Raw genomic sequence first — 18,869 nt, 5'->3', positions numbered from 1 at the left:
ATTGTTTAAATGACTAAAAAAGTTAATATTAAACTTTTAAAATTATTGAATAGTATAAACTTCTTGATATTTACTAAAATAGTAAGGAATTTGAACCCTAAAACCGATTACTGTATTGGCGGACTGATACTAAAGCTGGTTGCCCGGTCAGTGCAAGCGAAAACATGTTGAGGTCGGTTCGTAAGAAATTCGTTAACCGAATTTTTGTTCGTTAACCGAATTGAAGATCCTTATGGAAGGCAGTTCGTTAACCGAAATTTCGTTAACTGAGGCGTTCGTTAAACGAGGGGTCACTGTATATCTAAAATGTATTACAATACGAGAAATGGCCAAATTTAATACCTGTTCAACTCTACATACTGTACACTGCAGTACTGTATGTACAGTAATATAGTAATGTTTTCCACATAAATTAAGCAGACTCATTTCTACAATAGTCATCCTAGGTACAGTAATGTGGGTAAAGGTGTAAAGAAAAATTTCCTTTCAATACACCACCATTTTGTATGCCTGCATTTTACATACCTTGTAATGCTGGATGTTCAGTCTTTTCTTGGTAATAAGCAATTCCATTCCCTGAGGATGAGAAACATTATTAGATAAAATTGGAATATTTGCTCTACTGCACTTTTATATATATATATATATATATATATATATATATATATATATATATATATATATATATATATATATATATATATATATATATATAAAATCCACCTCCATATTCATAATCATCTCACTTAACAGTTTCTAAATAACTTAGCATGCATTCAAATCTCATGCATTCTCCCTAACAGGTGATAATTCTTTTATTAAATTCTTTTGATAAACTGGTGTATACAATAAACCATTATCCCTGTTTTTATCCCTTTCTTCTTGAACAACACTACTGCACTATGAACAATAATTAAAGTACCTACTAAATATTAAAATCCTGTTAACAAGTACAGGTACTGATATGGGGTAGTGAAATCCACTTCTTTTCATGAGCAAAAGACTGGTGACCAAGGTTTCTTATCAAGTTTTTAGATTGCAGTGAAGAATGAACTTCATTGTGCACTATGGTTATGTAAGCCACCAATGAAAATGAAAAAGCTAAAATAATTGTTTTAAAGGTTATCATTGGTATGTAAAAAGTTGGAAGAATAGAAAAAACATATATTTAACAAGGTACACTGATTAAGAGTATTTATTTAATACTGAATGAAAGAGAGATGATGCTGTCAGTGATGGTATTCTTGAAAAATTAAGAGAGTAGCACTTGGAATGTGATACAGGCATGCAGCTTAGAAGGAACAATACTGATTACCCCCCCAAAACAGAGCAATACCCTGTAGATGAAAACAAATTTGAATGTGGTACCTGTACTCCAAGGTTCTGCAATTGTTTGCTGCAGTGCACAGCCTTCTCACCAGTTAATTCTACATACTAAATGTCATATAAAATGACTCCAATGAAATAATGAGTCAAAGAACTTCAACTACAAGTAAGAAAGTGGAAGTTTTATGTGGTCTTAATGCCAGTGTGGCAGTGAGCAAACTTGTTCTCGAATACTGCACAGCACTGCAACCACCACCAGTCTATGAATTTATGCCGCAAAAGGATAAGATGGTGAAATTTTACTTTGAAACAGTCTAACAATGAGAGTAACAATGAGAGTGCAGAGCAAAAGAATAAAATTTTAGTACAAGATAAAGCTCATTTCAAGTGGTTCCAACAGCAATACAGTACTGTACAAGAAGAATGAAGACACTTTCTGGACGGTTAATTATGAAGACAACCATGCAATTTAAAGATTTTATGGAAATTGATGAACTATGTGAACTCTGTTGGGTGACTTTATTGGTTTAAGGAAAGTCATGGTATATGCAAGCTTGCAGTTGCAAGACAAAATTTTTAATTTTTGGTTCATTAAGTGCTTGGTCCAGACCCCTTCAACAGAATTTTACTGTAAAATACTACACATGAAACTTGCTGAGAACGTCACAAGGATAAAAATACTTTTTTACACCTTTTATTCTCTGTATAACCCCCTAAAGAGATAATTTTCTCAATACCGTATACTGCTGTAATACCCACTGTTGTATGTACTGTACATCTCACCTCTGGCATCATGGCCGTTCTGTCTGCCCATCTCCAGCTCTTTACACACCCTACCCCATGCTGAAAAAAAAAAAAAAATCAGACGAGAAAACACGAGGGATACTGTATTACTGGGAACAAGCGAGTTGCCTAGCATTTATGTGATCTGGAGATCTCTACAAATTACCGATAAGTAACTTACACATATTGTATGATATGAATAGTTCCATACACTGAAGGGATACAAATAACTAGTACCTGCATCGGTATTTTAACTAACACTATAAAACAGTAATGAAGTGATATTAAAATGTTACAATAACTTTTCATGTTAAACTTTTTGTGCATCCCTTCCCACCATCGATTGCCCATGGAGAAAGTGATATTTATACCAACATACAGACACAGGATAGTGAGGCAAGTAGACCAATTTTGAGTAAATAATATGAAATAGGGCGAACTGACTTTAAGTAAAAACTTAGCTCTGATCAGCCTTAAATCAACCCCTAAACCCAAAAGCAGCGCATAATAAAGACAAAGGCACGGTTAAAAAAAATAAATTATATATATATATATATATATATATATATATATATATATATATATATATATATATATATATATATATATATATATATATATATATATCTACTTGCTAAGTTCTCAACTTCGTTGTTATGACTAATGGGAAGCCATGTTAATTCTGAGAACGCACACTACCTTACATTTTTTTTTACAGAAAAACCATGAAATACGGAGAATGCACAGTAATATCCAATACAACTATATCTAGTAAAGTTTCGTATGGTTTAAATCTTGTAGTACCTGTACTGATAATAATCACGAAAGATTACCGCAATGTTGATAAGTTCCTAAGGTCAAGAATAGACTAGTAACTACATTAACCGGTATGGCTGGCCCACAGCCAACGCTGTCTTAATTAGCCGGCAACAGTGGCAAGTGGCCAATGGGTAGCAAAAGATATCTGACGTCAGCCAATCAGCTGTGGCCGCGCGGAGGTGTGTCTCGGGAATGACGCAATCCTACTAGTGCTGTGCTGTGCTGTACTGTGCTCGCTCTCCCTCTCTCTCTCCCTCCGTCTCTACACCCTTATGAACTACTGTATGTACAGTACTAACACGAAGTCCATTTATTTTATCAGAGCAAACAATAAATAAATAATGTTAACGAGTGATTCTAAATCTCCTCTAGCTACATAAATCAAACACACCAACGTGAGTCCTTCCAGTATTTTAAACATATTTGTGAATTATTACATTACAGGTTTAAACCAACTCTTGGCCTTGACTTATTGCTCTACCACCCACCCCCTACCCCCCAGCATGAGACCCACACCACCTTCCTGACCACACTACCATCATCACACCTACCCTTCCTTCCCATTCTATCACCACCACCACCTTCCTTTCTACACTACCAGCACCACCACCTTCTTGATCACGTACCATTACAATCTCACTTCCCACACTACCTCCACCACCCTTACCTTTTTAACCACATTAAAACACGCTTAAGGACACAGTCACACAGGAAAATGTTCAAAGGAGGGCCACCAGACTGGTGCTTGCACTTCGGCACCTCAGCTACCCTGAGAGATTGGAGCGCCTTTACTTGCCTAGCTTATACTACAGACGGGCAAGGGGGGACCTAGTTGAGGTGTATAAGCATCTCAGGGGGCACTACTCAGTTGAGTGTCCTTACTTGGAGCTGGCGGACGCTCGCCCCACAAGGGGTCACAGCTCAAGATTGAAGAAGCCGCAAGTCCAGAAAACTGTGAGGGCAAACTTTTTCGGAGTGAGTTGTAAACTCTTGGAACAATCTACCAGAGAGTGTTGTGACGGCACAGAGTGTGAGCTCTTTCAAGACCAGACTTGACCAACACTGGAGCGGGTTCAGTTACATTCAGGAGACGGTGCATGCCCAGTGCGTAACAGAGACGTGACCGATCGCCCAAGCGGCTAATGAGCCGATCAGTGGCGAAGAGGATAAAAGTAAAAAGGAATGGCGTATACTGTACACCCCCAATACAACACAAAACACAACTCCGCTTACTACGACGCCGTATATCAGCGATGACAAGCTGTTCTACACGTATACACGAGTTAACGATTTTGTTTTATTCAATAACCACTCCCATAAGACATGAATAGATAAGAATTTTCGCGGTAGTTATTCTGTTAAAAGATGCCTTAACGCGTAATGTTTTGATCAGCCAATCAGCTATGAGAAACGTTCGAACCGTCCAATCACAACTGTCATGTTTAATTTCGTTTTTTTTCAGAAGTTTCTTAGAATTCCTTAAGTTTCATTACAATTAATTGTCTTGAGAAAAATGATCACTAGTGACACCGTGCAAAGAAAAAAATACTAAAGACGCCATATGTATGCGACGCACAAGTTCTTCTTGACCTTTGGCAACGAAAGCGAGAGCTTTTGGAAATAAGATAAAATACAGTCCAATGTGTCAAGGAAACATAATTTTTTCGAACACTTCTACTCACTTAAGAAGCCTGGGGGTACTACGGAGGAGTGCAGGGATGGATGGATAGTGTATCTTAACCAATCTGCCTGGGACATAACAGGATTATGACACAACGCTAACCAATTCCATAAGTAACTCCCTTTTAGAGAAGTGCTCTTATGTTTCCTAGACAATTTCCCAAAATAACGACAAGCAGAAACGAGTTCAAACAAAGAGAAAGTTGGGTGTTTTGGTGTGTGTGTGTGTAGGTGTGTGTATGAAGGAAACTGAGATATCGGTAGTCCTATTCTGAAACACTGGATCCCGTCACTCAGAAGCTTAACATGAGCGTTGTGCTAGTAGGTGTTATTTATAATGGCAACTTTCCACTTCGCCTTTTCCCATTATCTTTACAGAGAATGACTATTATTGTTTTTACTAAGAATGGCGACTATTTACTCAGAATGGCTACTGTTTTAACTCAGAATGGCGACTATTTTTTACTTAGAATGGCGACTATTTTTACTTGGGAAGACTAAAGTTCGCATAACGTCGATTCTATTGATGTTGTGTATTTTGTACACAAACCATTTACTCACCATAAAGGAGAAAATAATAAGGTATACTGTTAGATTGGGTTGAGTTGGGTAAAAAGGTAATATAAAGCAAATTAAGGTAAAGTTAGGAATAGAAGCAAGGTAAAGTAAGTTAAAAAGGTAAGGTAAGGTTATATAGGATAAGGTAAGGTTCAAGGCAGGTTAAGGTATCACTTGATAATCATCTGGTAAATAACTTTCAGATGTGATATTCTAGGAGTAAACAGAAGGAAAAAATATAAGGGAAACAACTTTAAACGAAATGAGAATCAAAGGTGTAGGTGAAATTGGAATTAAGCGTTATAAACCCGCCATTAAGCCCTTACCGGGATTTTTTTAAAGCCCACCAAAGGATTTAAACCGTCGCTATCTAAGACATGAGGGGCGGAGCGTTCTGCATTAGACCATAATATGTCAAGGAGCATATTTCCGTTGGCAGTGTGTCAGGATCACAGAGCACATGGTTAGACTGTACACGAGTGGTTATTTCACAAGAGGGAAAGACACTACACAGAGAACGTGTCTGCTAATTGGAGCGTTCAAAACTTTCCACATGCAATGTCTTTGTAGACAAATACTGGTGTTTTTAGATGCACACCGTGATAAGTCCGCCGGGCCACAGTGAGCTGAGGGCCTGACTCGTGTCGTCTGCGGCTGCCACACGGATAATAACTCACTTCCGCCACATGGTTTCCATAACACACACGAGCAAATCGCCAACCTGTGCTCCACAGCTCGGCACGCTTATCTTCTGTGCGGTTCAAAACTCCTTCGTTTGTATTGAGAGTATGTACAGTACATTACAGTCTTGGCTACATCACTGTCGCTTTCCTTGTAACAAGCTATTTGAGACCCAACCATGGCCGGCAGTAATGAGGTATGGCGGAAATGCTGGCAATGTCATCTGCCTGCCTACCCGACTCCACCCTGGGTACAGTATTATGACGTTCCACCCCACTACCGCCACCCCTTACTACTACCACACATCTTCTCAGGCCAACACTCCCTGTTAAGTCATAAAGATTGTCAGATATTTATCGCAGGACTCAAAGGTATCGGAGCTGCTAGGTATGATAAATGACTTTACCATATAGTTATTATCCGATTTCTGTCCTAACGGACAATCATTCACGTGTGACCCAAGTTCACAGGGGGTGTGTGTACTTTGCCACGTCAAACGTACATCATCGTTCAGGGTAAAATAGGCAGTAAACTCTGAACCATCCCCCCTCCCCACGAAGTCCACAAGTTAATTATTAATATTATGAAACATGATAACTGCGCCTGATGGATGTGGATGACACCACTGTACACACTCACTACCTAATACAGTATGAGCTATACACATACCTTTACCAAGGCCAAAAGGAGTAAAAACGTAGGTTACTTATAGTGTCCTCCTTTTGATTGGTTATAATGTTCTCTAGGATAACTATATAAAGTTTCATGACTACATAACCAATAGAATACGTACATAAATACAGACACACACAAGGCTAGCATTACAAGCTCCCACATTCGTAATAGAGCATAAAAAGTTTACAAGACAGCGTAACTGTTGAAAGAAGCGTGGGCGAATTAAGAACTGGTGACGTCACGAGACCAAGTCACTCACGTCACTGTGTAACTGAGCCAAGTTTAGGGAAAATATAACCAAGGGTCATGTGCTGCTTCCGCTTATGTGAACCACACCACTAAACAACCTTACGTATGTTGACATGTACATATATACACAATGTAGACATGTACGCACATTACTGTACATTGTACACGTGTACATACATATACAATGTAGACGTGTGTACGCATACACAATGTGAACACCTTTCACATGGCCACACAAACAATGCATGCAACTCACAATGACTAGACAATAAAACGCTTAAAATAAATCCTTCACACACGAACAACCGACCGTGACGTCACCAACCACAAATTTCAGGAATCAAGAAGTAAATACATCACACTACATTTATTTAAAAGTGTTATAGTTTGGCATATTTCAGAATATACAGTATACATTTATTATATCCAACTTCACCAGCAGGCAAAGACGGGTTTATGTACGGACATTTACGCAATAGCAAAACTAACCTGATGATATGGATGGTGAGTGACGACCTTGTGGCATGACAACAACTACGTAACGTCCATGTAATATTATTTCCGGTTTTTTGTCCTCCCCAGCGGCCAGCCATACGCACACCAGATCTAGTTTCTCCTACACAAACCACAATACACACTGTCAGCCATAATTCACAATAGTTCTAATTTCCTGTGATGACAAATTGAAAAAAAAATCAGTTAACCCGCTAAGTAAAGTTTAAGCAGACTCGTGATGGGTAAAATAGTAAGGTATCGTAAAGTTCATCAAGATTTGTGTACTAAAAACCAGTCACACAAACTTCCCCCAAGACTTACGTTAAACAGTCCGGACGAGTACTGCATTCTCATAATATACACACATATATTTATACTGCATACTTAATAAACAATTAATAATCAAAATGGCCATAGGTGGTTAAGTTGTTGGTCACGCCATGAAGGACAAGTCGTCAAGTGGTCCTCGCGCCTTATCTTACAATGGTAGACGAATGCTAACCTTCTTATACTGTAGTTGTTGTAGTCTATTTTAATGATGTTCACAATTACGCCACTGACGCCTTTCCCGTTAATTTTAGATGGTTTGTAAGGTTATTACCCTTATGTTATTTCACTGATACATATGCCCTTAACAAATCTTCAAAGTCATTAAATGCTTCCTGTGTTGCCTCAAACATCGTCAAATACGGCATCTATTCACCATTCTACATGACGAGTGTTATAGCAATACGTCCACTTTCTTAAGTACCGAGTCATCGTACCTTGACAGCCAAGCATTACCACACGCTCAGCTACCGGTGTTAACTTAACAACTATCGGTCACCCCTTTATATTTTAGTATCATTACTCCATTAAACAAACAAACAAACAAACAAACACACACACACAGTCCTCCAGTAATATAAAAAACCACACAGCACCTTCATTTCGTTCATAGTTCTACCCAAGGAACTTCGTCAGTCAATCCATTGTTCAAAAGTTACAGCCACCTCCACTATTAGTCAACAGATAATCCCGGCTATCTTCTCTGAAAGCGAAGGAATCATTTCACAATAACTAGACGGGCAGAGAAACAGACAGACAGATACGCCTGTCCTTCGGAGGTGGCGGGAGGTTGTAACTAAGCTGGAGTCCTCACCAGGCTATGTATGCCCTTGGTGTGTTGGCTGGCACGCACCTCCACCACCGCTCATATGTTTGTTTGTTGTCCTTGATGTTGAAACAAATGCTGGAGGCCGTTTATTCTCACTTTTGCTTCCAAATGCTCCTTAGTGTCTATAACCGGCTGCTCACAGCAATACCTCCAACACTTCTCAATTAATGTTCCCGACAAGCACTGGACAGACCAAGAAGTCGTGTACGTATATACATGGCTCAGGATATATATTATACACACACTAGCCTGTGCGCATTCAAACTAAACAGTATTATACGCACTCGTGAAGATATTGATAGGTGTATACAGAAACTCCAGTCCCACATAAACACAAGCACAGTAATATAAAAAATCTCGAGACCTTGTTGATATAAGACTATTTCATGTCAATAAACAACAAATTACATATAAAATTAATTTATTAGGGTCTAATGATCTTTCCCATTACCTGCTGCGCGTTGTTGCATAGTGAAAGTGACGTAAGTGTGGAAAACCGTAGTCAATACAACATACGGTACACTTAGTAAAGACTGAACACATTAGTTACAATAGTAGATTGCATCAGGTCAGAAAAGGTTTCACTATTATTTATCATGTTGGAACAGTGAAGTGTTTGGCGGTTCTCGTACAAACACTCCATTGGTAATAATGAGCAGTGTGACGTCAGCACACACGAGCAGGTTGGACCTGTTCTCTTGTCTCTAACATCTGGGCCGCTCGCATCACAACTTCTCAGCATCGCGTTCACACACACAGCACGAGTCTGCTAGCCAAACGTTTAGGCTACCAGTTCACTCAGTAATAATAGTGCTATTTTCAGTTGTTGGCCCCAAGTTCAAACACCCAGTACGGCAGCAGTGTGCTCAGCAGTAACAGCTGTTAGCAGCTCTAATAACACCAATGATGACTGCCCGAGAATATGTAGACCACCCAGCGCTGAAGCAGCTTGTGTTGTGACCGATTCTTGGTCACAAATAAACGTAGTCTTACACATCGGTCTTTTCACAAGAATGTTATATTTGAATATTTTCGACCCTGGAAAATGCAACGTATATACCTTTTCTAAGCCATCACCAAAAAGAAACCATTCAGCTGTCTGTAATTAAGTGACTATCAGCCATCCCTCAATACAGCCTTCACCCTCGGCATCTAACAGAGAACACCGCATATACCCGGAAAGTCCTCACCTAAGTGCCAAGAACACTGTTCGTTGTCTTCAGTACTCACACAAATCTAATATTTCACGGTAACTTTTCCGTCGCGTTTTACACTATAATCATTATTAATGAGTACAAACAAACCTTTTCGTAACTAACACAGCGTTTCAGTGACAAAATAAGCGTATGGCAACAATTCTGAAAATGACAAGAGGGTTCAAACGCCGTTAGGTACAGTGTAAAATGTACCTCGGCAGTTGTTGGCATTATACACTTGCCTGTACGGTACGAACAAATATCTCTAAGGGCAGGAGGCGAGCTCTGTATCCACTTGGCCGCTGCTCCCCTCGCAGCAATGGCAATGAATAACAAAAGTGAAAACCATTTTTACAACCATAATACATATTATTGTAATCAAATATACACACATTATATATCTTATATAAACTGACAAAACAACTGGTCCTTTTAGATTAAATTAATTTTAAAAGCATCATCAGAAACTACATAGTCACAAGTAAAAATATACGAACTCAGGAAGCAAACATTACTATGAGAAAGGCGGCAGCTCTTACTTTGAGGTGTGTATGTAGAAGGCTCCTGGATGATGATGATGATGGGAATTAGAATGGGGGTGGGGGTGGAGGAGAAGGAAGAAGAGAAGGCATTGGGGTGGAAGAGAAGTCACCCCATGGCACCATTTCACCCATAAAATTTTAGTTCTCTTGGTGTATTTCAAGATTATTTTCTTTAAATCAACACTGCACTGCATTATATATTGTCAATATGTAAAATATATTTCAAAATGACCAATAATTTGCTTGGAAACACAGAAAAAAAGCGTTTAGTTGAAGAGAGTCTCAAGCAAGATGTTACCTCCACTGAAAACAGAGAGACTAACGCCTGTTTGCTGTGTTAAGAGGCTGGATGCCGCGCATTAAACTAGTTTCTTTACCTTCAATTATGTTCAATAATAGTTAAAATGTCTAAAAAATTGAATATTAAACTTTTAAAATTATTGAATAGTATAAACTTCTTGATATTTACTAAAATAGTAAGGAATTTAAGCCCTAGAACCGATTAATGTATTGGCGGACTGATACTAAAGCTGGTTGCCCGGTCAGTGCAAGCGAAAACATGTTGAGGTCGGTTGGTAAGAAATTCGTTACCCAAATTTTTGTTAGTTAACCGAATTGAAGGTCCTTATGGAAGGCAGTTCGTTAACCCAAATTTCGTTAACCGAGGGGTCACTGTGTGTGTGTGTATATATATATATATATATATATATATATATATATATATATATATATATATATATATATATATATATATATATATATATATATATATATATATATATATGTGTGTGTGTATGTATATATGTGTATATATGTATGTATGCAGTGTGTGTGTGTGTGTGTGTATGTGTGTGTGTGTTGGTGTGTATATATGTGTGTGTGTGTGTATATATATATATATATATATATATATATATATATATATATATATATATATATATATATATATATATTATATATATATATTTTACATATTTATTTTAACCCCCCAGGCCCTGATGTGAGTCAGTGACCTGTGCCCGGGTGGGCTAATCCCCGTAATTCACGCACACACTTCAGATATCACTGGCCTTCATCCACGAGTTTCACAATCATGCAGATTTTGAGATGTGGTTCTACAACTGCTAGTTAAAGCAATCCCCAATTTCACAGTTTACTCAACACTCTGTCCATTAGCAATTTAAAGGTAAAACTTCCCCACAACACCTATCAAGAGCGTCCGACCACTTTTTTGCCAGTCATCCCCTATTCTAAATCTATGCGAATACGTCATGAAACAGCTTTGTTTTCCACGAAAAGGAAAAGGGAGCGAGATATTTGTGGTGACAATACTAACAGGGTATAAGCACTCAACACTGACGGGCTACATTTAATAAATGAGACTCCTAAAATAGTTGCAAGAACACATGATCATCTGACCTTTGAGACGTCAAGGTGCAGACTCAAAGCTGGCACCTACAAGATAAGTGTACAATAACTACCTGGTGAAGCTGCATTTTATTTTTTTTATTTTCAGAGAATGGTTGGCCAAGAGTATGTGATAACATAACTAACTGGTAGGTAACGTAAATGGGTTACACTTGAAAACAGCGTCAAAATATACTACAGATCCTTGGAGATTCTGTGAAGAACATTAATATTGTATCTGTACACGGTGTTTACAAAGTTCATTGGTGTTTACATTCCCTTAAGAAAGATGCACATCCAGAACATTGACAAGTGCTCTATCATTTTCTTCACATAGCTGTATTTTTTTACCACGTACCCTTAGAAAATTTTCTTAAAATATAAAATTACATTGTAAAGAACACATTATGGCCTTCTATAATGCGTTCTTAACAATACAGATGAACAAGTAGACTAACGGCCGACTGAACATAAAAAATATCTAGCAGACCAAAGGCGCAAAAAAGTACTTACAGTCGTTGAAAAACCGGATTAGTTCTTCGTGTTGAGGCGTGATAGTGTCATGTGGTTGCGCACGGCCATTGGTGGAGCGTCCCCCCTTGTTGCCTCCGCCAACAGACTGGAACACGGGCCGCGGAGAGCTGTAACAAAACATTACCACCATCACTACTTCACCCTATCTATTCACCCTCTTAACCTGATATAACAGTGTACCATCAACCAAGCTAAACAATACGGTGGACACAACCACGGCCGCTGTGGATATGCAGGAAAGTCGTAACCTGGAACTATGACAAGCTGAATTAAACGAAAACAAAAGTAACAATTGAAACACGAAAAAGTAACAAAATGCTGAAAAACATCTCAAATGGCTCAAAGGTAAAACAAACAACGGTTTATCTCAAATATGACTTAAAAAAGTAAAAATACATGAACCGTTATCACAGATAAGAATGGAGTGGTGGCTAGTGTACTGTATGATCAGTGGAGGAAGCTTAAGAAAAACCCATAATGTAAGTATGTGACCGAGACGGGGGTACTACCTATACGCATATCCGAGTGAACCATACCACTTGCGCATACAGTATATATAACGCGTAACAGCCCATGTACGCGTAGTGGTAGCCAAGAAGGTATGGCGTAAGAGCGTCTCTCCCAGTCTGCACACAAGACGGGCACTATGTACCCTGGGGGCCTTGACAACATTCTAGATCTAGGGGGTGTTTATCCCAAGATCAACTTCGGTTTAGGTATAAATAAACCCTACTTGTTGATATTTAAGTACTGTACCAAATAAAATATGATGGATGAAAGACCCAGACACAAGGTAACGCTACCATGTGATTTTTACGCAACGCTATTCTACGGACACACTACTGGCTGTGATGATTTTATACAAAAACAGTCAATAAAAGTTGAGGAAGATACGTTAAAACCTGGTTAAGTGAGTCTCATATCTTTAATGGCCTGTTTAGGTAGTGGTTACAACATACTGTATACTATGACTATTACACACATATGCAGCGTGTGTACTCTTATATTTAGGTTCCAATATGACAGCTGGGTAGACTTTGAGTGCCCAGGGATCGAACCAACGACCATTAGAAGAAAAAAGCAAGGGCTATATCCATTCGGAAGCTACACCCCTAAAACCTAGTACTTTAACATAACTTGGGAATATTTACCTAACCTAAACCCGATCTCCCTTTTCAGGTCGGTGACTCCCTCAGAATGTCAAGTCCGGGTGGCCCGTCCGCTTGCGTAACTATCACTTCAGAGCCCATCTGAGACGCTGGGAGAATGCTTACGCTCCCCAAGAATTTTTTTTCGTGTTGATTAATATCATTCCTGGACCTTTTCCCGGTGTGTGGACATTGTCTTCTCTCTAATTTACAAATTTTTTTCTACAACCAACAAAGTATTGTAATCTATTCGGTAGGATACACCATACAGATGGAGATAGCAACCTTCAATGCTTTAATATTCTCACTATGAAAAATGAGTACGGTATACAACAATGTGCGGAAAGGGTCTTAGCGGAAGAGAATATACCAGGCTAGTACGTGTTGTTCACCCATTTCACTTTCCCTAATAAATAAAAAAAAAAGATGTAGAGACCCAGCCAGCCTAGGTGTTGCACATCATGAAAGCTGGGCTGTGAAGCGTATCGTCCAATGGCTTTCCCTCTCCTTCAAAATCCAACATATCGCTTTACACTAACGCCGTTACCACCTGTATCATCGGCTATAATTACACCCAGTCACTTGTACAGGTTATTCTTGCGATAAACAGCTGTCTTCAACATCTCCCCGCTATAAAAAAAAATGGTCTGAATTCATTCCTCTATACATTATGTTCTTCTAGGCAACCCGTCCAGTCAAATTAAGCTACAGTATATATAGCAAAGTGACCAACAAGTCGATGCTTACAGACCAACCTTGGCGTCTTGCATTAACATCATGATGCCATGGGAACTGTGGTATGCAGACTCGTTGGTATGCGATACGATGGTGTGTTAGTAGAGGCAGGGAGAGGATGTTAATAATGTGCCGTTCTCTGGGCTACCTAGGCAGGTTTTTATCACAAAGTACCAACGTTTGCTTACTCCGTGCACTTACTACTGTTACTCCATGTTTGTACTTGGCAATTTTATTCGCAATTCCACGTATAACATTCAGACTGCAGAGGAAATCCATTCACAATTCAATGTAAAAAATTCCAAGACCGTATATTGCAAATCCATTCACAAATTTTCAAGTATTAAGTTCAACGACTGCAGCTTCACAACATTTTCCACAAGTTTAAATCTACGAATATTATACATACATAACTTTCTTAGAGTAATGTCAGTTTACCACAGGTGAAAGGAAGTGAATGATTCGTGTACAGGTAAGAGAGCATCCACGTGTAAATTCCTCCACTGAACCGGGGGGGGGAGGGGGGGGGAGGGGGGGGGGGGGGGGGGGGGGGGGGGGGGGGGGGGGGGGGGGGGGGGGGGGGGGGGGGGGGGGGGGGGGGGGGGGGGGGGGGGGGGGGGGGGGGGGGGGGGGGGGGGGGGGGGGGGGGGGGGGGGGGGGGGGGGGGGGGGGGGGGGGGGGGGGGGGGGGGGGGGGGGGGGGGGGGGGGGGGGGGGGGGGGGGGGGGGGGGGGGGGGGGGGGGGGGGGGGGGGGGGGGGGGGGGGGGGGGGGGGGGGGGGGGGGGGGGGGGGGGGGGGGGGGGGGGGGGGGGGGGGGGGGGGGGGGGGGGGGGGGGGGGGGGGGGGGGGGGGGGGGGGGGGGGGGGGGGGGGGGGGGGGGGGGGGGGGGGGGGGGGGGGGGGGGGGGGGGGGGGGGGGGGGGGGGGGGGGGGGGGGGGGGGGGGGGGGGGGGGGGGGGGGGGGGGGGGGGGGGGGGGGGGGGGGGGGGGGGGGGGGGGGGGGGGGGGGGGGGGGGGGGGGGGGGGGGGGGGGGGGGGGGGGGGGGGAAAAGAGGCCAGGGTTACGACTTTTGTCTTGACCCTTACAAGAAATTCATCCCATCGTCTCCATCGCCACGCCTTCCCCGACTGAGACTTAACTTGACTTCTTCATACACACTACACGGAAAGCACGACACACATGACACTACGAAACTACACGACACATACTCCACATCATTTATCCCCGTCCATCTAAAATTCGGCGAGGCGTGCTGAAAATGCCCTGTGCATGCGCAGTTCTTGGCGTGTTTTAGCAGAAGTCAACCATTCTGATACCTTTAGATACCAGGAACAGTGACCATAAAAACCTCTTACTGTAGTCTCGTTCAAGATTCTTCGAACACTGCTGGCAACTCAAGGCCGTTTGTTTACTACAGTACGTAGTGTAATATAATACGAAAGAACAAAGCCCAGCCATTAATTAAGCAACGGGGGAACTAAGTAACCAATCACAGATCAAATTTTACATTCATTCATAATTTTTACTACGTACTATAGTAAACAAACTGCCTTGAGTTGCCAACGTGTCTCCAGCAGTGTTCGAAGAATCTTGAACGAGACTGTACATGCGGTAAAGTCTCCAGAAAAATGGATCCGATTAGCGGATGAACTTGACCATGTGAATGAAATGTTTTTGGTCTCGTAAAAATAACTGTAGTGATACTGATAAATTATATATACGAAAACGTTTTACACAAACATAACTCACTTGCATGCATTGTTATACACTAAAAAGTAATAAAGTACTTTAAATTTTCATATAACTAAGCGAATTATTTCATACTAAATGATATGAAAATAAGGTGTACACCAACGCGATACATTACTCAGCGTTTCATTGGACAGTGAATCGACCAATAACAGCCATCGTTCCAAGCTTGTCTATCACCATGTGTATCTTCGATGATTATGATTATTATTATTAGTAGTAGTAGTAGTGAAATAGGTACAATGAGTTGAAGGAATAACTACGTATAGCACTAAAGTACATTCTACCGTCAAAAATAGCTACAGTGCAACAGAAGTACAATTTGGCTTAAACGAATATACTGAATGTGTAAGCAGACAATAATAGAAACAGTAAAGCATATCACAGTCGGTCATAAGATCAACACAGTGTACGTCACCACAGACAATAATAGCTAAGGCTAGGATGGCCCCCAAGAGGCGTCTGAGAGGCAGGTGCAGGTATTGTAGTGTTCGTGTGTGACTGCGCGCATCTCGGTGCGCACGAGTTGTTTATGGGTAGACACGCTTACGAATTATACTGAAAACAGCATTGTTGCGATACTTGTAAACCTCATCCTTACCAACACTATCTTATTCTTACTCCACCATTCAAACAAGGAAGAAGTGTATTATCAAATGGTACAACGCTTAACAAGATACAGGAGGGGCATGGAGTGGTGGGGGTCACAGTAGATAGTGCAAGGTTATGTGACGTATGTGTGTGGGAGGGGGGGGGGTCTTTCACACCCCCATAAGGTCATCTAGTCACTTAAATATAAACAGACCCTCTTCAGTAGTTAGTCTAAATTCAACCGTAGAGAACCCGTTAAAGATTTTACATACTGATAGTTATCTCAATTCTCTAAATAGGAACACGACAATGGTGTTACTCCTCTTAACACACGGAATAAATACGCCATACCCGAGAACACCAGTGTGGCTAAAACAAACACTCGGGAATACAAAAATATAAAAGTATTTTCAACAAGCCCCACCCCCTAACAACACCCTTGTATCGGATATTCTTCTCTCTAATGAGACGCCCGTGGGAGGAACGAACACATATAGACTTAACCCGTCCACACAACTACAGTATACTTTCCTCTTGGCACACACGGGAAGGAAACTAATAACATTGATATATGTTGCAGGCAGTGGTTTATAAATAGTAGTGTTGTTGTTGGTGAGTCTAGCGTTGTTTTGCTAATAGTAGTGCAGTCTGTAGTATTTTGCTGGGGTCAATTTTGTTTTGTTATTCTGAGGTGATGGTGGTGTAGTAAGGTAATAGTGCCGCTGAAAGGGGAAGGGGTTAACAGCGGTGTTGATACTGGGAAGAATGGTAGTTATTAATACTGGCAAATCGAGAAAATAAATGAAGGATATATCAACAGCCTCCTACTATTCAACGTTCAGTCTTTCTAGTAACTTACCCATTCTAATTTATAGAGGGTTTTCTCAGGAAATTCCTTTCCTTATAAACTGTGTTATTAAATAATTTTTACTATTATCTTCAGTGTACTCGCTCCAAAACGTATATTTGTGGAGGGGTCAGATGAATTTCAAATTAAACACTGCGACTCCTGTTGTCTCGGTAGGGTTATTAAAATCCTCTGTCTGTTCTGTCATAATTATTGTCTCATACTATAATTGTAGAGATACTTCTTGGAGCGAGTATATGAAAAATGACCACGATCACAGTTGATCCGCCCACCTCCTGTCAAGCGCTTAATGTATATAAATACTTCAAAACTTTGTTCGTTTTAACATAAATAAAAAACAAGTGAAGTAACAAAGTTATAAATAGTATTCCCCTGGAAATAAAAACAGAAGTTATGTCATCACAAGTATCCCCCGAAAGTGTGTATTTATCACCCTCCCCCCCCAGACAATTGTTTTAATTAATAACACGTTGGTAACTGGGAACTAATAAATGACGTTGCGATAAAATGTCTCAATTATGAAATGAACTTTGAGGACTGAGGAAGCGTCCTGCTGTCCTCTGTGAACTCGCGCTTGCCAACCATACAGTAGCCGGCCTGATGACGGGACAGTCCTCCTCTCAAGAACATGTCATTCATAACACTGCCCACCCCCGTCTTTAACACATTTTCTGCGTCAATTCACACAAACTACACAACTCGTCGCATCACCTTTTGTGACACTGCACTAATCTTCATACAGCAAACCCAAGACGCTACGAAACAGTGGGTGTTGCCACGTACACCACAACGGCACCCAAAATCGATCCACGTTTCTTGGCAGGGTCCCTCACTACCATGTCCACAGCCCTGAATGAACGAAGAATGTCGCTGTCACGACCAAGGGTAATTTACATTTAATTCCCAAACTGTAAATTCATTACTTTAAAGGCAAAAGATAACTTTACAAAATAGGAAATGACGACTTGGAACAAGAAAGTACTTGTACTGTATGTCAGCCTTTCTTACCAACATAACGACTCAAGGATACCTAACCTACTCATCAGACCACGCTAACTATTAAACTACTTCGTACTTTACAAACAAATATTCAACATATCATCAAAAGTGTTATACAAACGCGGTTATAAGCTATGTACAGTATATACTGTACTATAAAAGCAACTAAAAATCAATTATCACAGTATCTTATCGAACAGCCTAGAATGATGAAGCTATTGGATACCTACGTGACATCGTTACCGGTAAGTGCTTTGTGGTGTGTGAGTGTATTACGCACTTACCTCAAAAACTACTTGGCCATTAATTTCAACATTAGACACTCAACTGTTTCTCTGCATGACCTGGCACCTCCTGTTGTAGTGGGTCAAGATACACCTGACTTGACTATTCAGACCTCAGAAAAAGTTGGTCACTAGATGAGCAGTGTGAACGTGGTGCTGACACTATGACCGAGAGAACGCATGAAAAATTTATAAGTGACTCACTGTCTGGGGAAATAAATGATCTTCCTCATAATGAACCACTACGTCGGTCTGACAGCATCCCGCGGAAAGCCTGCTTGCTTTGATGACTATGTTCCCTGTTTCTTTCAGTCAGGAGGATGAATGTAATATGACCTTGAGGTTTACCTCTGTATTGTTCTTATGTACTAATGTATGTCTAATGGATGTAATG

The 18,869-nt window shown here is 40.7% G+C and overlaps 1 protein-coding gene across 3 annotated transcripts in view; it reads right to left on the bottom strand.

The window, feature by feature from the left end:
• Positions 1 to 18,869, bottom strand: part of LOC121874199 (MAPK regulated corepressor interacting protein 2-like) — a 31,423-nt gene that overhangs the window by 4,414 nt on the left and 8,140 nt on the right. The window contains exons 3-5 of one of the 3 annotated variants that reach the window (XM_042378206.1): positions 12,081 to 12,208; positions 2,086 to 2,169; positions 526 to 576 (exon numbers count right to left, since the gene is read on the bottom strand). In XM_042378206.1, coding sequence (XP_042234140.1) covers positions 526 to 576; positions 2,086 to 2,169; positions 12,081 to 12,208 — 263 coding nt within the window. The remainder of the gene's footprint in view (positions 1 to 525; positions 577 to 2,085; positions 2,170 to 12,080; positions 12,209 to 18,869) is intronic. The other 2 variants (XM_042378207.1, XM_042378208.1) reach the window with 2 other exon arrangements.

This window comes from Homarus americanus, unplaced genomic scaffold (assembly GCF_018991925.1).
Source record: "Homarus americanus isolate GMGI-L3 unplaced genomic scaffold, GMGI_Hamer_2.0 scaffold49667, whole genome shotgun sequence".
Taxonomy (NCBI): domain Eukaryota; kingdom Metazoa; phylum Arthropoda; class Malacostraca; order Decapoda; family Nephropidae; genus Homarus; species Homarus americanus.
The sequence above is the reverse complement of the archived record's forward strand: the minus strand, read 5'-3'. Positions and strand labels throughout refer to the sequence as shown.